The following is a 22,152-nucleotide window of genomic DNA, read 5'->3' on the forward strand; positions in this document are numbered from 1 at the left end:
CCTTTGTACTTTATGCTGCCAAATTGAATGCTCTAGGGTCCGATTTGGCCCCCGGGCCTTGAGTTTAACATTGTGCCCTACAATCATTGCTAACCTCGTTTCATGAAGCCTGAGATGTAGAACTTTAATGCTCTATCTTGTTTTTCTTGTTTAGAGACACATGAGTCACGGTGGCTCATCCTAAAAATGCTCTAATAGCACATACTTAGTTTTTTTTAGTTGCTTTGAAGCGTTTGACAGACTTATGGGGACCGTCGGAGTGTGTGGCACAAGCTTAAAAACAGTGTGACTCACACTAAAACCATGGAAGTCCTATTTAACTGCTGGTTGACTTCCTAACAACGTGCACCAGGCAGTGTGTGGCAGAGCTGTTCTAAAGGTTTCAGATGCTCTAATGTACAGATGTGCACAGCATCACACTCTGATTGGCAGCTAAGCAGCTCCAACATCTGTCTGATAACTGTAAAGACTTCTGTGGAGAACATATTTGTTAGGTTTTGCATCTGAATGATGCGTCGCACATCTCTGAGCTGTCACAGGAAACTCAAATAAGATAAAATTGTCATTTGTGGAGTGAAAACAGAATTCAGTGAATAAACTAACAGAAAAAAACAATTCCCCTCATGTTGGAAGGTTTTAACTGAAGCTATGTGCACAGCTTGGTTCGCTTAATGTGCGATTTTAATCACAAACATGTTTCATTCCCTTCAACGTGGCAGAAGGCTTCAGATCACAGAGACATGCTTCCACATTGGAAGTATTAGTCTATGAAATACATGCTTTATTTTAGGCAAGGCAAATATATTTGTATAGCACATTTCATACACAAGGCAACTCAATGTGCTTTACGTGATCAAAAAGTGCAACAGAAAACATCCAACAGCTTAAAATCAATAAAAACATTAAAATCGGCAGCAAAAAAAAACTAAAAATATTTAAAATCATCAAGAAACACATGACATCAACAACGTGACAAAAAATCTCTCTCAATCATATGCAGTAGAGAAAAAGAGTTCCTTTAAATTTGTTATTAAAATGTTCACATGTGTTGCTGACTTCAGTTTGTTTCACTTCTTTGCAGCATAACAACTAAACACAGCATCACCATGTTTACTGAGAGCTCTGGGCTCCACTATCTGACCTGTGTCTATAGATCTGTGAGCTCTGGGCTCCATTAGCTGACCTGTGTCCATAGATCTGTGAGCTCTGGGCTCCACTATCTGACCTGTGTCCATAGATCTGTGAGCTCTGGGCTCCACTATCTGACCTGTGTCTATAGATCTGTGAGCTCTGGGCTCCACTATCTGACCTGTGTCTAAAGATCTGTGAGCTCTGGGCTCCACTATCTGACCTGTGTCCATAGATCTGTGAGCTCTGGGCTCCACTATCTGACCTGTGTCCATAGATCTGTGAGCTCTGGGCTCCACTATCTGACCTGTGTCAATAGATCTGTGAGCTCTGGTCTCCACTATCTGACCTGTGTCAATAGATCTGTGAGCTCTGGTCTCCACTATCTGACCTGTGTCTATAGATCTGTGAGCTCTGGGCTCCACTATCTGACCTGTGTCCATAGATCTGTGAGCTCTGGGCTCCACTATCTGACCTGTGTCTATAGATCTGTGAGCTCTGGTCTCCACTATCTGACCTGTGTCTATAGATCTGTGAGCTCTGGGCTCCACTATCTGACCTGTGTCCATAGATCTGTGAGCTCTGGTCTCCACTATCTGACCTGTGTCTATAGATCTGTGAGCTCTGGTCTCCACTATCTGACCTGTGTCTATAGATCTGTGAGCTCTGGGCTCCACTATCTGACCTGTGTCCATAGATCTGTGAGCTCTGGGCTCCACTATCTGACCTGTGTCTATAGATCTGTGAGCTCTGGGCTCCACTATCTGACCTGTGTCCATAGATCTGTGAGCTCTGGTCTCCACTATCTGACCTGTGTCTATAGATCTGTGAGCTCTGGGCTCCACTATCTGACCTGTGTCCATAGATCTGTGAGCTCTGCTGGGTTCAGACCTGACTAACATATCACTGATGTATTCTGGACCAAACCCATTCATAGATTTAACCGTGGTTATAGAGTGAGAACCATTAGAATACTGGTAAACATATTCTAACTTTGTAGCACCATAACAACTTATTGGAGAACAGATCTTTGCACATTAGAGGTGTGTATTACCATGAATCTGATGATATGTCCTAATACTAAACAATACGATATACATTGCAATGTATCGCAATAACAAAAATTACAACATTTCTTTATAAGTATAAAATGGTATGAAATACAATTTATTTCATTGTTTTTTTTACTTGTGAGAACAAGTAAATAGTAACTAACTGTAATTAAAGCACCAATATCACAAACAAGTTGTATGTTTATCAAACTGTCAAATTACGTTTTTCAAAGACGTTAAACTTTTGCTTCTACAACAGATGAGAATTCTAACCACATACATCTATAAAAGTGTTCAGTATGTTTCATTTAAATAAAATGGAATATCAACTTCCAGCTAAAATGCATTGAGGAGTGAGGTAGTTTAAAGGTTCATGTCATGCTATTTTTCTCCATTTGTTCTAAAAACCCCAAAAACATAATATTTGAGGTTTATTTTCCCAAACTCGTCTGTTTTCTAGAGTTTTAGCCTCTGAAAAGTCACTTTCTGATCAACTCTACAAACAGGCTGATTTGCGGCCTACTTATGCATATTCATGAATGGGCGTGTCTATAGCCTGGACACTGACTTCCTCCTCCCACCCACTCCGTAGCCGAGCTCATGCTGCTTTATAAACATGAGACAGAGCGTGGGGGGCGGGGCGTTCATCGGTACATACATAGACTGTAGAAAATACATACATAGCACTGTGTGTGAAGGACGCTGAAATGCTCACCTTCGTGGGTGTGTCTGTTTACATGTCAATCACAGCAGAGAGCTTCCTGGAGGCGTGGCTTCTCCAGCTCAGTGTTGTGTCAAATTTGTCATCAAAGTGTGAACGTGTCATCAAATTGTAGCGAGGTGTTTGTGCTCACCCTGCAGTAAGAAAGGAGCAAATCACCCTCTTTAAACATGTGTATGAAGCCCTAATAGACCTTTATGATGTTTAAAACACAGAAAAGTTTATTTAACTTAACATATTTTGGATCGATATGATAATCATGTGGTAGAATATTGCGATATATTGCAAAATAAATTTTCTTCTTACACCTTTAGTCCTCCTGTGTCCCTAAAAGTGTAAACATGGGAGAAAAACAAACAATAATTCAACCTCACACATTTTTTGGAGGAAAGTGATTTTTTTGATGCTGCTGTTTTTGTTTCCTAACTTTGGGTTTTTACACGATCTCTTGTTTGAAAATCTCAAATCGAGTTCCAGTTGTTTTTGGTGTAATTTTTGGTGTTTTTTGTCATTACGTCTGGTTTTGGAGTCATTTCCTGTTTTTTTTATTGTTGTTATTGTGTTTTTATTGTGGTTTTGTACGTTTTTGGATTCATCTTTTTTCGTTTTTTGTCATTACGTCTGGTTTTGGAGTCATTTTGTGTTTTCATTTTGTGTGTTTTTATTGTTGTTTTGTATGTTTTTGGAGATCTGGATACGTCTTTGTCGTGGACTCTACGTTAAAAATAATGTTTATTTCCTTGCACGGTGGGCACACTAGTCATACTCAACTGTCCCATGATGCATTGTGAGTGGAATGTAAAATGGTCCTCGAACCAGCTTCAAGCTAAAAATCAAACATCCCCTTTTCAAAATAAAAGCATCTCTTCTTGTCTCTCATTAGTTTTTTTTAAAGCTTTTGTAAATAGGGCTCTTATTTTGAAGTTAACAGGAAGTTTCATCAGGAGCACAAAAATCTCCAAAAATCTCATCAGCGCTCTATAAATCTGAGCCATTATTTTGATGCCATTTCTTGTGTTTTTAGGTTTGTTTTGTGTGTTTTTTGCAGTACATATGTGTAAGATTGTTGTGATTTGCATATTTTTATCGTCGTTTCGTGTGCTTTTGGAGTCGTTTTGTGTGTTTCTTGCATGTTTTTGTTCTCATTTGTGTGTTTTTATTTACGTCTTGTGTGTTTTTTATTAATTGTGAAACAGTGTGTTTTTTTTTTTACATGTGATTTTGTCATTTTTGTGTTTTTTGGATAGTTTTTTGTGTCTTCTTCTTCTTCTTCGTTCTTGATTAATCAATTGGAAGTGAAGAAATGTTTGTGTTCACTTTGAGCCTCGGCTAATTAGCATCAGAGCAATGAAGCTGGCTAACGTTTGATACGAGGGAACATTCAGACGCGTAAGATGCTGAACTAAACTTGTTACACAGCGATCCCGGTTCAAACATGCAGAGGCAGACATCAGTGATGATGACACATGAATCGCCTTCCATTAATCACCACTTTTTGAAGTGACGGCGGCGACAGCACCAAGCTCCGATAGACGGCTCATCAAAAACACAGAAAATGACAATTAAAGCACACAAAATGACTCCGATAATCAGATGTGATTACAGAAAACACGTAAAATGACTCCAAAAACATACAAAACAACAATAAAAACCCACAAAATAACAATTAAAACACAGAAAATGACTAGAAAACCAGATGTGATGACTAAAATCACAGAAAATTACTCCTAACCTAACCCCCCCCCCAGGTTATACAATTCCATAATTTGAACCCCTGTTCTGCGTCCTACAATGACTGACACGCTTTGGTGGAGGAAGTGTGTGTGACGTGTGGCTGTGCCCACACCCACACACTGTCAGCATATCTGTGGCTAAAGCCAAACACATCCGTGTGTGTGTATGTGTGTGTGTGCTTAGTATTAGGCAGACAAATGTGTAGCTGCTACTTTGTGTTCATGGCTCGGCCTTTGTTGTCACTTTAAAACCTGTTTCTGGTCCACATTTAGATACAACCGCCTGCAGCTGCTTCCCACTGTGTGTCACAGTGTTTCTCATGGCACAGCCACAGAATTAATACACACATGCTTGTTCAACCTAATGAGACCCCGTGGCCTCAGGAAATAGACAAAATGACTCCAAAAACATGAAGAATGAGAGAAAAAACACACAAAACAACAATTAAAACATACAGAATGACTCCAAAACCAGAGGTGATGACAAAAAACACAGAAAAGTACTCCAAAAACAAACAAGTAAAAATACACAAAACAACCATTAACACATAAGATAAGATATAAAATAACTCAATAAAACAACAATAAAATCACACACAACGACAATTAAAACACAGGAAATTACTCTAAAACCAGAAAATGTACAAAACAACAATACAAATACACAAAATGACAAATAGCCAAAAGCAAAACACAGATAAACCCTTTGTTTAATGCACAGAACAGTCATTATTCTAAATGATAACATGAGTTCAACACATACAGTATCTGTCAACTATCCCGTTTTAGCCGGGAATCTCCCATTTTTTACCCCTCTTTCCCGCCGTCTTCCCGTATTAGTATTTTCCCGTAAACATCTTGTATTTTAATGTAATAATAATTAAAAGATGTCTTACTAGACTGAACACTAGCCTCGCAAGAACTGAAACCTGAAATGACCTGAGTGACAGTTCACACGATATTAGTGCTGACAGCGGCAACAAACCTGGAAACAACTCAGAACAGAGACGATGAATGAAAAAAAACTAAGAACTGGTGTAAATATGTTGTAAAATGTAACATAGAGTTTATCTTCATAAAGACCATCAGGATGTGACACAGTTACACCTTCTGTTAGATTAATAACTGATATTTTAACGTCTACCACAGCAGAAGGAAACACGTACGTCACCATGAAAAATCATCCAATCACAAGCTCCACAAATATACACTGTTTATAAAGTGTTAAATAATGTAAAGTCTGTAATAAATGTGTTTAATAAGTCATTAGTGAATACCAGAGAACCAAATATGTAATAAAATAAAATGTTAATGTTTAACTTAAAAACAAGCAACGTGAAAATTAACGGTAAATATGCAACGTGTTGACTTGTATATAAACTGTAAGTATATTAAATAAACACATGTGCTTCTCGATATATCGAGATTCAAGATGTATCGAGTTTTCTATTTTGGCGATATAGAAAACTATAATATTTCATATACAGTATCATATGAAACAAAATCCTAGATTTAGGAGTCGCTGCTTTTACTTCTCAGAACAACATGTAAAGCTCAGTTAGATGATTAATGAGTGTCACATATTGATCAGCTGTTTATTAATAAATCAGAATCAGAATCAGAAATGTTTTATTTGCCATGTACAGTTTTAAGGACAGTACAAGGAATTTGACTTGGTGGTTGGTTCACAAAACAAACAACAAAAAGAAATAAAAACAAAACAACAAAGAACAACCCAGCAACAATAATAATAATAATAATGATAAATATAAAGGATGAGGGATAAATAAAGGATAGATAGAGAATGAAGGATAAATAGGATAAATATAAATATATATATACAGTGCAGCAGGTATCAAGCTGGTGGAGGTGGTGATCGGGTGGGGGGGGGGGGGGGGGGTTCAGTGGGTGACTTGGGGTGTGTTCATGTGGATGGTGGCAGAGGGAAAGAAGCTGTTTTTGTGTCTGGAGGTTCTGGTCCTGATGGACCGAAACCTCCTACCAGAAGGGAGAGATTGAAACAGTTTATGACCAGGGTGGGAGGGGTCGGCCACAATCTTTCCTGCACGCCTCAAAATCCTGGAGGCGTACAGGTCCTGGAGGGAGGGCAGATTGCAGCCGATGACCTTCTCTGCAGAGTGGATGATACGCTGCAGTCTGGCCTTGTCCTTGGCCGTAGCTGCAGCGTACCAGATGGTGATGGAGGAGCAGAGGATGGACTGGATGATGGAGCTGTAGAAGTTCACCATCATCCTTGTTGGCAGACTGAACTTCTTCAGCTGCCGCACAAGACAAAAAAGTGCGGACCAACACACCACAGCAGCCATCCGCGGCGCCATCTTGCCTTGATGGCGCCATCTTGCCTTGATGCTTCCCTGTGTAGCATTTTGCATCAGCAAATTTAACCCAGAATTGTTTTTCTGGTCAGACTTTATTTAATAAAATTATCAAGATTTACATCATAAATCACTATTTTGAGAAAATATATTGAGATATGAGTTTTGGTTCATATCACCAGCCCTAGTAGGAACGTTCACAGCCTTTTAATGTTCATAAAGGTCGACCTTCCAGATTATATCACATAATTGTATTTAGTAAGTGGTTGAAAAGTGGCAATTTTAGATTTCTTGTACATCTATATTAAAATATAAGGGATACTGGAGCTTGGTTGGGTGGGTGGGACGGCTGGTAGTGGGCGCCAGAAAATCTCCCTTATTTTGAAATCCAAAACAGCAAAGTGAAAAATCAGAAACACTAATGAATGAAATTTCTTGTGTTTTTAGGTTTGTTTTGTGTGTTTTTTTGCAGTAAATATGTGTAAGATTGTTGTGTTTTGCATATTTTTATCATCGTTTCGTGTGTTTTTGGAGTCGTATTGTATGTTTCTTGCATGTTTTTGTTCTCATTTGTGTGTTTTTATTTACGTCTTGTGTGTTTTTTATTAATTGTGAAACAGAGTGTTTTTTTGTTGTTACACGTGATTTTGTGATTTTTGTGTTTTTTGAATAGTTTTGTGTGTCTTCTTCTTCTTCTTCTTCTTCTTCTTCTTCTTCTTCTTCTTCTCTGTTGTACAATCCTGTTTTTCGGTGGCTTAAAAGTTTAATAAAGTATAGAAACAAAGGCTAATCCTCTGCTAATGGAAACTATCAGATGTGAACAAATGTTTGCCAAGGCACAGTGTGTGTGTGTGTGTGTGTGTGTGTGTGTGTGTGTGTGTGTGTGTGTGTGTGTGTGTGTGTGTGTGTGTGTGTGTGTGTGTGTGTGTGTGTGTGTGTAGTTTTTTTTGCTCGTTCATCAGAGACAGTTTGAAAGGAACATCTGCGACTGGTGGGGTTTTTACTGCAACACTTCACTAATATAATGTAATGTAGTAAATGTCATACTAACGTACTACTCGTACTGACGTCTAAATGAGTACGTAGTGTGTTCACATTAGATAGTATGAAAACATTGAGTAGGGTAGAAATACCAGGATGTATAATATATGACTAATTACATCTAGAGTCCTTTTGTGTGTTTTTATTGTTGTTTTGTATGTTTTAAGTCATTTTTTGTGTTTTCCATCATTACATCTAGTTTCTGAGTAATTTTCAGTGTTTTAATTGTCATTAGATGTGTTTTTATAGTCATTTTTGGAGTCATTTGTGTGTTTTTTGTCATTACATCTTTGTCATGTAGTTTATTAATTTGGACTCTTCCATTGAAAATAAAGTTGAAAAAAGAAAAGTAAAAGAGAGAGAGGGTCTTTTTAAGAGCATTGGTCTTAACAAGCCATAACAAGCAGATGAATGGCTGTCTTCTCAAACTTTAAGGGTGTTATGCACCATGTCGGACTTCAAAGCCCGTCTTAACTCCACACTTTAATTGTATCTTCTTCAAGCCCCGTCTGCCTGACCGCCATCTGATTCTGCTGACAACTGCACTCCTCTCTGCTCTCCATGCTGCTCATCCCTCCATCCCTCCATCCCTCCCCTCTTTCCTTATTCTTGAGCTCTTAAGTCACCCCCGCTACAAGTGTCAACTCAGCCACGGGCCCAAAATTACTTTTTTCGGATGAGTGTTGACACCAGGCGCTCGCCCCTCGGCTCACGCAAACAGGATGATGCCATTCTCACTCTATTTATTCCTCCGTTTTGCTCCTTTTTTTATGCCGATTTCTCTGCAAACAGACATTCACGCTTCCCTCCATATGGGCTTTAATTTGCCATTGTCCCCCAAGATATTCCTCGCTCAGGCTTGAGATAAAGGGATAATCACTTCAAAGGGAGGCTTGGGGTTTGGGGGGGGTGGGTGGCGTCCCCTCCCTCGCAGCTGAAAGGAGAAGTGGACAATACGCTAATTGAGAGGGGGAACTGATCACAGGGTCTGTTCAAAGAGAAGCCAGGCCACGCCCACTCCCCACTCCGACGCACTTAATTTTATTAGTGTTTACGGTGATCCTCGGCCAAAATTATCACTCAAACCCACGGCTGCCTTTGAACTCCAAAATATTGAGTTATTTGCAATTATCCGTCCCTTGCCTCTGATGGAGGATGGAGGCGATATAGGACACGATTGTTCCCGTTGTGGGAACATATATTGTGTTCTCTGATGTGATGCAAATCAAGACGTTCCTCAGAAGAAAAAACAGACAGAATGCAGGCCGACTGTCTGACTAATGCAGCTAATGATACAGCATCAAAGAGTTGTAGCGTACACGGCTAACACGGACAGGGAAGAAGAAAAGTACAGCAAAGTTCTTCTTCTTCTTCTTCTTCTTCTTCTTCTTCACAAACACTCGCTTCGAATCCAGAGTTTATCGTCTTCGTCCTCATGATACCTGTTTCAGTGCAGTGAGGGCCACACAAAGAGATATTAATATAGGAGCTTTATTCATCATTGGATTGGTTGGATGTTCATAAAGAACTAAATAAATGTTATTCAAAATAGAAGACCACGTGATGCTTAGTCATTCTGGACAAAAATGCACATTAGCCTAATAGCATAATTGCCTCGGTAATTTTTGGCCGAATTGTGATTTCTGCGTAACTTTATTATCAAAATGTTTGATAGAGTCTAAAATCACCTGAGTCGTCTCTTTGACTCGGGCTGTGTTGTGAATGTCACACTAACGTACTACACATTACAAACTCACTGAGTATGTAGTGTTTACTATAAGTATGATTGGAATGATGAGCGTTTCCACTGAAGTCAAACGCCCTCATGTTGTCTATCTTTCCAGGGAAAAGGTAAATGTGCCATCAGACACTAGCCCAGGGGTCCCCAATCCTGGTCCTCAAGGGCCACTATCCAGCATGTTTTAGATGTTTCCCTCTTCCAACACACCTGATTCAAATGATCAACTCATCATCAAGCTCTGCAGACGCCTGATGACGATCCTGGTCATTTAAATCAGGTGTGTTAGAAGAGGGAAACATCTAAAACATGCTGGATAGTGGCTGTTGAGGACCAGGACTGGCCACCCCTGCACTAGCCTCACATGTTTGGGCTAGCTTAGCATGTAGCAGCGCTAACTATGATTAAGTTTGCAGACCATTAGAAAGAATCTACAGATTTATCTGCACTTATTGCAAATCCCTTTATTGAAGTTAGACAACAATACCACATGTCGTAGCCTAGTTAGCTTAGCACGTAGCAGCACTGGCTAACAAGGATCAGGGGGAAATTCGCATGGGTGAGCTGCGTTTGAAATGTCACACAACGTACGATACACCACAAATTCAACAACTTTAAAAGTTCTGAAAACATTTGAAGTGAGAAAGTGACCAAGTAGAAAATCAACATGTGCTCATTTCATCCATAAAACTCACGTAGACACATTTCATTCACAAACTTCCTGTTAACTTCAAAGCAACAGCCCTATTTACAAAAGAGTTAAAAACTAATGGAAGACAAGAAAAGATGCTTTATTTTGAAAAGTTAATGAGTTTGCATCATACTCAGATTGCATATCTGCATATATGCAGTGTAGGCCCCGCCCTCTGCCTGGGCTCTAATTAAAGTTGAGCCTCATTTCCAAAGTGTGACAACACACCAGATGCCCTTTATTTCCCCCCAAACCGAAGGTCTCAATTAGCCTCCAGGTCACCCCTGGTTTATTGGGGCTTGGTAGTGGGTTGTGGGCAGCACTGGGTCCTGCATTGATCCTTTAAAGCATTGGGATCTCACTGTGAAATGGTTAGGGCTCCAACAAAGGGGGTCAGGCCAGGGTCGACATCAAAAAGAGGCTTCTCTCGTGGCTACTTTATGGCCCCCGCTCTCTGCTTTGTCCCCGTCTAACACAAGAGCACATTGACGGGTCAACAGGTGTGGTCTCATGGTCTCATGGTCTCATGATGAGTTAAAGCGAGTCCTGAACTCTACATATCATTAAAAACGAGCTGAGGGAAGCTTCCATCCTGTCAGCAAAAATCAAACCAACGACCCTTTTTTTTTTACTCTTTTGCAATGATTTAATTTGAGCCCAGATAATAACGTCTTATCCCAAACCCTGAGTATCCCACTTTAAAGATTGTCCTTCACTTCAAACATTACATTAAATAATTCTTTGCTCTCTCTATTTGGTTCCTAAAGGAAGGAAGTGTATGCGCTGATAATGATGACGACTGAGCATTTCATGGCTTTAGCTCCATTAATGACTCATTTCATACTTTAGATGCTGCATTGTTTTGATTCATGTTTTAAAAATCTCTGATCAAGAGTCAAATCTTTGTGCTGACAAAAAATATCTGAGATCAATGGTGAGTGTCTGAAGTCAATCCCCTTTATTATGATTACAACAATCTGTCTTTGAAATATCTCATATAAACCTACTTAAAATCTCTTTAATGATTCCATCACGTGTGAGTACATTTTTACATTAATTTATTCATTAACACATTGGCTGTAAAGAGCAACTCATTAGCTTTCAGGAACTGAATTTCTCAGATTTCATATTAACGTGTTCCCCTAGATCACGTGTCAAACTCAAGGCCCGGGGGCCAAATCCGGCCCTTTGAAACATCCAATTTGGCCCCACAGCTGAAAAAAACTCAAAATGCTTACATAATCCTTCAATTTTCCTCAAATTATTACATAATATTTCCCTTAATTAAATACCCTGTTGGAACACTTATTGCTTATAATAATACCTTTTAAATTTATAATGCACTTTTCATTCCAAGGAATCTCAAAGTGCTACTTTAAAAACTAAACAAGATTTAACACTTAAAATACAAAATATGTAAGAAACCGACAATAATCATTTACGCATTAAATTTTATGTAAAGGCAAAATAAAGTTGAAATTAATCTGTGGCCCACTTGAGATTAAACTGCTCCATATTTGGCCCCTGAACTAAAATGAGTTTGACACCCCTGCCCTAGATGCATTCAGGGTCCCTGGGAAACCCGATCAATTTCATCAAGGTGTAAAACGCCCCCAGAGAAGACATGAAAAGAGGACATGTCTGGGTAAAACTGAACGTATGGTCACACTAATAAACACTGACTCAAAGGATTCAGTGGAATTGATTTATCAATGAAACACTCACGACTAAAACAGTCCAGTTGTACTCCGCATGCTCACAGATTCAAATGACTTAAAGCTGCAGAATGTACATTTTTGTTTTTGTATCATTTGATCAAAAGCCCATAAACACCTTTGTGCACATTGTAATTTAAAGTGTTCTGAGAGGAGTCTGGACTAGAGTCTTAATTTTGATCGTTATACCACAATTCTGTTCGGACCCTGCGGGGTAAATAAATGGTCAGGAATTGTGTTTTGATTAGGGTGAAAAAGACACACGTACCATCTAGGGTTCTCGTGATTTTGATTCCCTACACTGTGTTTCAGCCAACGTAGGAGGATTTTCTGTTGTTTTTTTCCATTGTTTAATCTGTAAAGTCATAATAATTGTTGCACTTGGACACAAAACTGACTTCCAGGTGTTAATGGGTTGTTTTAACTCTCTTTTTAATCTGAATAACCCAGAAACACATACTGTACATACATTAATACAGGTGATCTGCTCGGATGTCCCCCAGCACTTAGTACAGAACATTCCAGAGAAGTGGAAACTGAACAGTGCAAAATAGTTAGAATATCTGTGGATATCATGAAATAAACAGAGCATCTGATTAGAAAAAAAAAAAGGTACAGCAACAACTTCTGCTCTGGTTCTCCTGTTTCTAGTGTTGTGGTCTGTGCATCAGTAAGTGTTCAGCGCTGTTTAGAGTGGAAAAAAAATTATTAACTGCGGTTTTTTTCTTTAATTAATTAATCGCAATTAACACGATAAATTCCCAGCCTTAATAAAACATTGTAAAATGATTTTTAAATCCTAGTTTTATTGTTTCTGCATAATAGACAATTATATTGCAGTACATTTTGACATAAATTGGACATTATACCTTAGTTTTGAATTTTGTTTTGCAATTGCACGTAACAACACAATCATTCCTGACGTAATTGCAGAAGATCATGTGATCGCTGCCCAGCACTAAGCATTTACATGTACAATAACAGTGAACAAATCCTTTTTAGTCCCCATAAGAAAAGCCTTTTATGAATCTTTCTGTATAAAGTCTCTGAGAACAATGTCACTGCCACCACAACTAGTAACCAAGCAGTGGACATAAAAGGCCATGTGATACTGACACAGCTGCAAAGCCACATGGGAGCTGCCACACAGCACGCCGTTACTCAAAGTATAAACCAACATGAATTAACCACCACTTTGGGACCTTGCACAAGTTGGATTTCATTAGTTCTCATGTCTTGTATCATCATGAGAGTTTTGCGAATCCGAATCCTCTGACTTATATAATTATATTTCCCTTTAAAGTTGATTTCTAACATCAAAGGGACAATATAGGCCTTTGAAGTACCATGGGATTGGATCACTGTCTAACCCGCTCTTTAAGATTCTGTCACAATGACATTAGAGGAGTCATGTGAATTAAAAGAGTGGAGAACAGCTCTTGCCTTTGCTCTGTGTCCAATTTCAATCAAAATGTCATGCTGTGCCATTTTCTGTGAATGTGAAGCTGCCAAGTCTGTTAGGTTGACATCTTTGTGGCTAAAACCCTGTGACTAATATGTAAATTATGCCACAGTAACACTCCGTGAGATTGCAAAAATCATGAGTAGAACCTGGAAAATCATGTGGAAATGTGACATTTTTAATCTTCAAATAATGGAAACATCCCAAATTTATTTTTCCACTCTGGGACTTTTAAAAACATGTTTTTATTAGGGCTATATACATTTTTTTATATAGGGGTGCTTTGCACTACAGACAGTGAGGAACCTTATTAATTGCACGAGTTCCCGGTATACCATAATACTGACGCACAGACCACAGCACAAGAAACAGGAGAACCAGAGAAGTCGCTGTTCTGCTTCATGGGCATTAATTTTAGTTGAAATAAAACATCATGGAAAATTAGAGCCCAGTTGTGTGAAAATTGTGTAAGAAAGCAATTGTGGATCAGCGGAGCTTTGCTAGCCTCAGCTAGCACCTCAATGCTAAACATATAGCAGCTAGCACCTTAATGCTTAACATGTAGCAGCCAGCACCTCAATGCTAACACGTAGCAGCTGGCGCCTCAATGCTAAAATTGTAGCAGCTGGCACTTTAATGCTAAACATGTAGCAGCTACCACCTCAATGCTAAACATGTAGCAGCTAGCACCTCAATGCTAAATATGTAGCAGCTAGCACCTCAGTGTTAAACTTGTAACAGCTAGCACTTTAATGTTAAACATGTAGCAGCTAGCACCTCAATGTTAAACATGTAGCAGCTAGCACCTCAATGCAAACATGTAGCAGCTAGGGCATCAATAATAAATATGTAGCAGCTAACGCCTCAATGCTAAACATGCAGCAGCTAGCACCTCAATGCTAAACATGTAGCAGCTAGCACCTCAAAGCTGAACATGTAGCAGCTAGTGCCTCAAAGCTAAACATGTAGCAGCTAGCGCCTCAAAGCTAAACATGTAGCAGCTAGCGCCTCAAATGCTAAACATGTAGCAGTTAGCACCACAATGCTAAACATGTAGCAGCTGGCACCTCAATGCTAACATGTAGCAGCTAACAGTTCAATGCTAACATGGAGCAGCTAACATCCTCGACCACTCGGTGGTAGAGGATGTGGGTGGAGCTAGAAGCGCTACTACAGATAGCATTGTCTGACCCAACTTATCAACTGTTGTGTAGAAAAACGATTTCAAACTAAATGAATCAGCTTCATCAGTTGCTCTGTTTATTTCATGGATTGAGTCAATCCACTGTTAGAAACTTGGGACTGACTTAAAGCTGGTGAAAACTAGTGCATGTTCAGAGAAAACACTGACAGTCAAGTGTCTATCTTAGATTCTCTGTCACGAGATGTTGGTTAAGCCTTTGGAATTAGCCCAATTGCTAAAACAATCATTGAAATTCAATAAGTAATAGAGATCATGTGTAAGAATTTGATAAGTTTAACTTCTCATCCAGTAAAGCTTCGGCTATCAATCGGTTTTATGAGCGATTACTCTTCAGATGATTTACTTAAATCAGATTAAACAGTTATTTGTGCAGGCGGCTGATAAACAGTGGAAATGTTAACACAACAAACAGCTGCAGCGATGATACGAGCGTCACTCACTTCAGAATAAAAACCAATGCTTATTAGCTTTACTGTGACTAAAGAAACTCATTTGGGTTCAAGAAAGTTGCTTTAGTTTTTAGTCTGATTCACTAAACCTGGCTTTACAACTTAAAATGACTGCAAACATGGACAATCATGGAGTTTGTGTGTATGTATGTATATGTGTATGTAGGGTATGTGCTGTATGTATATACTTATATTTGTAGTTGCTTCTTTGTGTTGTAAACAGAACATACTGTATGCATTCAATGTTTTGCTTTTATTGTTTTGATGAAAGAATAAAGAAAGAAAGATATGTATTAATTATATTTTCATCATGTTTTATTTGATTTTTTTATATTGATATTGTGTTATTTCTCTTGGGAGAAGATTTGTTTTAGAGCTTTTTTAGGGCAGAATGTACAATTTTTTGAGGCCATTTTTGGAGATATTTCTTAGTCTTTGTGTTCCTAGGATGTTTGTTTTGGTTTGAAATGAAAAGGGCTACGAATAAAAAAAACAAACCTTTTTTTTTTACATCAGGTTCAAATGTGCAATATTTTCATGGAAACGACTTCAGGATTGGAATATTTTCCCTGGTTTTTTCTCCCAGTTTGCAGGTAGACTGTGGAGGTGGAACCTGAAGTCAGATCAGTATCTTATGATTGAAAATCATTTACAATTTGTGTTTTTGTTTTGTTTTTAACTTTGGGAGTTTGAGAAACTGTAGTATCTGTTGAACTACGGCTGCATGTGATGACTTATATAACCATCTTCCGTCTGCATTATTCGTCTACATTCCACTGCATTATTTTACATTACAATGAACTCTGATATATCATGTAAGTGTACGTTTAATAAGAACACTCAGAAATCTCATGAAACCAGGATGAAAATCAGTGTGATAATTAGGGGTGTCCCGATCCGATATTGATATCGGTCCGATATCAGCCAGAAAACGAATATTGGATTTTATTGGACTGCATCTAAAATTTCCGATATAAGCATTCCGAATCGTGCTAATATCAGATTGATATCGGTATTGGCCAATACTCAAGGCTGAAATATCGTTATCGTAATCGAAAGTTATTGTCCCTCGCCACAAAGTGGAAAGGCGATATAGGTTTGAGCTTTTCTTAGAAACCGTTTAAGATACGAAAACCAAATTCGATGTGTGGCTTCAGGGTATCAATACGTTGATGGAGTTCGAAAATGAGAAGTGAGCAAATATTTCTTCCGTAGTTATTGCCCTTGGTCCATTTTTTTTTTTTGCTATGTTTGAGGTATCTTCAAAGGGGACAGTTTTTCTTAGAAATCGTTTAAGATAGTTAGTAATTTTATATTCTGGTGTGTTCTTTAGATTTAGGACATTTAGGAAAAGCTTGTGCGTTACAATGAGAACCAATCTGGCGAGGAATGTTGTTGACTATGTCTTCTTGTTCGTTATTACTGTGTTCCACTACATATTAGCTTCAGTGTCAACATTCCTCGATTAACTTTATTTATAAAAGTTCTTTTCATACAAAAATAGTGCAACTCAAAGTGCTTTACAAGGTTAAGTAATGCAAAAGTAGGTTTTATGATATATGCATGAGGACAAGTGCAAGGAAGATGTAACTGTGTTTGTTTCTTCAGTTGTTCATGATGAAATTTTTCAGCAATGCTGCATATTACAGTTGTATATGTGTAGGATATTTCTCATTGGCTGCATTCATCTCATCTCTGTTTGTGTTTTGTGAATATTATGAGTAATTTATTATTAGTGATTGATTTGCAGCTCGTCCTGTATGCAAAGCAACCGTGGCAAGATTTATTACCAACAATAAACGCGTGGGGTGAGAGTAACCAGTAACTTTTCATTTGAATACTATTTAATTGAGCTACTTTTTACTTTATGTATGATTTACTTGCTTGAGTAGGATACATCAGTACTCTTTACATCTCATTGGCTATATGTATCTAATCCTGTGTGTTTTGTGAATATCATTAATAATAATAATTTATTATGGCTCGTCCTGTTTGTTGGGTGGGCGTGGCTGAATATGTCTCTGGAAGCCCACGCACCTCTTGCTGAGAATCCCTGAGTTCATTGCTATGTTGTTATGTATCTGCCAGGACCAGCCCGGTGAGACAGAGCGGGCACAGGGCAAACCGGGGCTCTGCGGACCGTGAGTGGTCGGAAAGCCCCCTCTTTCGGCTGCTTTGATATGCTGCCGCCGCGCCTTTGAAGTTGGAGAAACGCGCGCGCTGTGTTTCTTTCTTGTTTGTGGGCGAGAAAATGCAAAGAGAGCTGTAGATAGATAAGAAGCTTATGTGTGTGTGAAGCCCAGATAATAAAGAAAGCAGAATATTTGTGTGGAGGAGCTGTTCCTTCTTCTTCTCTCTGGGAAAAAAGTGGGAAGGCTGAGGCTCACTCTTTCCTCCTCCTCCTCCTCCTCCTCCTCCTCTGGATGGTGATCTACATAGGGCTGAGCTGCTTCTCTGAGGTCAGTTGTTGAATGGGACGGAGTACGTGAAACTACTCCTGGAACCACACTTTGCTTTTTTTTATGGTCGCTGGATTAACCCGTTTTGGACCGTATGTGAAGATGGACTAACGGGGAACTTTTACCCGCTTTTTTGCTCTTTTTTCTGAGATTCTCATCTGCGATGGTATGTTGCACTATTTCATTGATGCTGAGGATTCCTCACGGATCGTTTCATTGCACATTTTCATTCTGATCGCGCACATTTACGCACGGGCGCCTGGCGCGTCCCGCGGGGCTCTTTTTCTACACGTTGTAAGGTCACCATCATCATCATCATCATCATCATCATCACATGCCTGCTTTCCAAGTGTGCGTAAAAGGAACAGCGACAGGGTCCGAATCACGTTGTTTGGAATTTAATTGGAGTTGAAGCCTCGTTAGGAGAACACGTGTTTTTTTATGGTTTTGGAGAAAAGTGGCTGTGCGCGTGTCAGTGTGTGTGAGATAGATGATCATGATTCTTGTAAAAAAGAAGTGTTTTGATGTGGCAGATCAATGCGCGGTGAGAATGTAGGCTGTAGTTGATCCCCTCGTTTAGATTATAAATAGATAAATGAAATGAGGGAGGAATGGAAGAAACAAAAAAAGCCTTTCATATTTCTGTTCTTCTGTTTTATTTTGAAAGGAACTGTTTACTTGATGTCTTTTCTTTGAAGTTTCAGCAGGATCTGGCTTTGATTAGATCAATACGTTTACGTGTGTGTGTGTGTGTGTGTGTGTGTGTGTGTGTGTGTGTGTGTGTGTGTGTGTGTGTGTGTGTGTGTGTGTGTGTGTGTGTGTGTGTGTGTGTGTGTTTCAGAGTGAAGAGGAGCTGAGAAGCTCCCCCGCTGCTTTCAGAGAGTGAGGAGGATTAAGGCTGGAGCTGAAGGCGCTCACACGGCAGCTGGAGCCTGAGCAGGAGCCATGAGCAGGGCGCTCACGGAGCTCATCACCAGCAGCAGCAGCAGCTTCCGAGAGGATGCTCCTCGTCCTCCGGTACCGGGGGAGGAAGGAGACGCGTCGTCATGCTGCAGATCAGGAAAAATGAGTCGCCAGATTAAAGGGAGTAAGGTGAAGGACGCCCCGGCTCCTCCCGGACCCACGCCCCGGAGGAACGAGGGTGGTCTCGGGGAGCCGGAGGGCAGCGCGTCCCCGGACTCGCCCCTGGTGCGCTGGACCAAGTCCCTGCACTTCCTGCTGGGGGACCGGGACGGAGCGCACCTCTTCAAGACCTTCCTGGAGCGCGAGAACTGCGTGGACACGTTGGACTTCTGGTTCGCCTGCAACGGCTTTCGGCAGATGGACTTAAAGGATACCAAAACCATGCGCGTGGCCAAAGTGATCTTCAAGCGGTACGTGGAGAACAACGGCATCGTGGCCAAGCACCTGAAACCCGCCACCAAGACCTTCATCCGGGACAGCATCAAGAAGCAGCTCATCGACTCGGCCATGTTCGACCAGGCTCAGACCGAGATCCAGAGCGACATGGAGGACAACGCGTACCAGATGTTTCTCACCTCTGACATATACCTCGAGTACGTGCGCGCCGGCTGCGAGAACGCGTACCTCAACCACGGAGGGGGACTGGGGGGCAGCCTCAAGCTGATGTGCGGATACCTTCCTCCTCTCATGGAGGAAGAGGAGTGGACGACCTGCTCCGAGCTGAAGGCCAGGACCCTGGGGTCTGTGGTGGGACTGTCTGCCAAGAACCTGAGGGCCACTGCGACCATCAGGACAGCTGCTGAAGTGCTGGGCAACAGTTACAGGTAAGAACACCTGAGTTATTTCCAGTTATTCCACAAACACTTAGAAACAGACAGTGGATCAAAGGGTCTCAGAGGAACATGTGCCCTCCTGTCTCCTGGGGTGGGGGGGGGGGGGGGGGGGCGGGGGGGGTGGAGGGCTACTAAACATCTGAGCATTCCTTTTAAGTAAACGCTGTCTTGCAGGCAGCTTCGCTCAAGTTTCCTGTGCTTTGAAACCCTTTCCTCCGGTTCAGGAATTGAGCTCAGACGCCAAAAAAAAAAAACCCTCCAAGACTGTTTCCACTTCACAGATCAATACAATGCCATTGTAAAGCCATTCTTGCTCTTTTATTCTGAGACATATTTAGGGAATGGCATAGTGTTACAAAGTGTCTCCCTTAATCCAGAGAAATGCTAATATCGAGTTAAAAGCAGTCGCTCAGTCTCTCATGCCAAGTGGAGATATTGTTCTCTTGGTCGCAGATCAAAGCAGAAAGCATTTGGGCTTTTATCTTAAGAGCTCGTCCCACACATTGTCCAACAGCTGAAATCTTTTTCAGCCAAGAACTTTTTTTTCCTAAGAACTGGATTTTCTTTTTTTTTTATGCATGGGGCCGACATCAAAGGCTCGCGCTCAAGTTGTTTTTCTTCAGATTTAGACGACTTTGTCCTCACATCTGGTTGCAGTTATTAAAGCAAGAGTTCTGACGATGACTTGATAGTCTGTTAGAAAAATTCATAATTTATGGATTATCCTTACTTTTCAAAGCAGCTAGGTGCCCTGCTTTCACCCTGGGAGGAGTGAATGAAGGCAACCAATGAGGTCGATTACTATGACTTTTAGAGTTTTTTATCAGTCGTGTGAGATAGAGGGACCAATGAGCACACAGGGGAGGGGGGGTTTGTTGACATGTCTTCCTGGTGTGATCCTCACATTCTTGGTTTTCACTTTTCAAAAAAGCACGAGGGACAGAGCCCCCTTTCCCTTCCCCTTACTTTCCTCTTTGGGTCAACCAATTTCCATCTCAAACATGTGGAACTAATTTTGCCAGTGCACACATTTCTTTCCCCCTCTCTTTGCTTGAGGGACGTCCAACGGTTGTGTCGGAACGTGATTGTAAAACAACAAAACATCATGGTCCCACTCTGTGTCCAACTTTCCTTAGTGTTTCTAGTCTTTCCGACACTTTTATCCGTGGTTTTTTGAAGTTTAGACTGGGCATGCTTTGGTGGGAGAAAGGAGGGGAAGGGGGAAGACAGGAAGGGGGAGAAGTTGTGAAAGAAAAAAAGGGATGAAGAAAGAGAGCAGGGGGTGCAGAAGAGAGCCCAGCTGTGCTAAATACCTGACTCTTTGCGTGGACCTTCCAAAGGTCAGGTTTGTGCTCGGGGCCTTGGGCTTTAGTCATGCTGGGGTTCTCCTCGGCACTGCCGGCAGAAGGCATTCTCATAAAGAAAGGGGCCCTCCTTTCCCTTCTTTCCCTCGCTCCCTCTCACTCCCTCACCAAAGCTCAAGTTCCCCCTTCCTCTCTCTCTCTTCCTTGTCCTCCCCCTTCACTACTGGAGCAGGAATGCAACACAGCAGGAGAGAGTAAAAAAGCTGGAGCGGGAGACTTTAGAAAGCAAAGCAGCGGAGAGACGCTGAAGGAGGGGCCCCCAGACTGGGATGATAGTGGGGGGGGGATAAAAGTGGAAGAGCATGGAACCACAGCCACTCCAAAAGAGAGACAGAGGGAAGTTACAGGGTGGAAAAGAAGCAGGATTATCTGCCTGTGGCAAAACAAAAGACCGGAGATTTGGCCAAAAAGAAGAAGTTTGGTGTTCATTCATGCACGAAGGGAAGAGATGGTCACTTCACACACACGTTTATCACATTTACATCCCCATCCCCACACACAGGATACAGATTTAATGAAAGAGCATACAAGCAAATGTTAATCCATATTCTTACATTCCCCAACTCAAAAACGATGTATCTAATCAACAACAACCTCCCACAGGTATTCACTTTGATTTCAGAAGTCCACAAACAAATGATTTGTGTTGCCAAAGCACATCATATCAAACGTTAATCTCTGTTTCCTCGGGTCCTTCGCAGGTCTCAGCGTCACGCAGACCCCGCCAGCCCCTACTTTGTAAACTCTGGTTACATTTTTGCCCCCGCCACCAGTGCCAACGACAGCGAGATGTCCAGCGACGCCACGACCGACGACTCCATGTCCATGACCGACAGCAGCGTGTAAGTGTTTCTGTCCTCACAAACTCAACTCACTCACGAGATTCATGATTAATATGTTGAGGTTTCATTCATTCAGGAAATTGACTTTTATCTCCTGACAATTTACTTTGATCTCCTGACATCTTTTGACTGTCAGTCGTGGGGGCGTGGCCCAGCCTGACACAACTGTCAAGTTAGCCACGCCCCGGAAAGAACCCTTAAGGACACATCACAGTGATCACCAGACACCTCTATATAAGACTGGCAGTTGACAGTCGAAACACGTCAGGAGATCAAAGTAAATTTCCTGAAAAAAGTTGTCTGAATAAAGAAAAAAAAAAGAATGTGTTCAATGTGTTACGTGCTCGGTATCAGCTGGTAATATTTTGACCAATCATTAAGAACTCATAAAGACACATCAAAGCGATCAGCAGACACCTCT

At 40.8% G+C, this 22,152-nt stretch overlaps 1 protein-coding gene across 7 annotated transcripts in view; it reads left to right on the forward strand.

The window, feature by feature from the left end:
• The window catches only part of LOC114476590 (axin-2-like), a 111,097-nt gene that overhangs the window by 71,250 nt on the left and 17,695 nt on the right, over positions 1–22,152 (forward strand). For 5 of the 7 annotated variants that reach the window (XM_028468764.1, XM_028468424.1, XM_028468591.1 and 2 more), the window contains 2 exons: positions 18,571–19,516; positions 21,591–21,731. In XM_028468764.1, the coding sequence (XP_028324565.1) occupies positions 18,675–19,516; positions 21,591–21,731 (983 nt within the window). In that variant the 5' untranslated portion in view covers positions 18,571–18,674. Of the gene's footprint in view, positions 1–17,642; positions 17,896–18,570; positions 19,517–21,590; positions 21,732–22,152 lie in introns of those variants that run through there. The other 2 variants (XM_028468335.1, XM_028468850.1) reach the window with 2 other exon arrangements.

This window comes from Gouania willdenowi, chromosome 1 (assembly GCF_900634775.1).
Source record: "Gouania willdenowi chromosome 1, fGouWil2.1, whole genome shotgun sequence".
NCBI classification, from domain to species: domain Eukaryota; kingdom Metazoa; phylum Chordata; class Actinopteri; order Blenniiformes; family Gobiesocidae; genus Gouania; species Gouania willdenowi.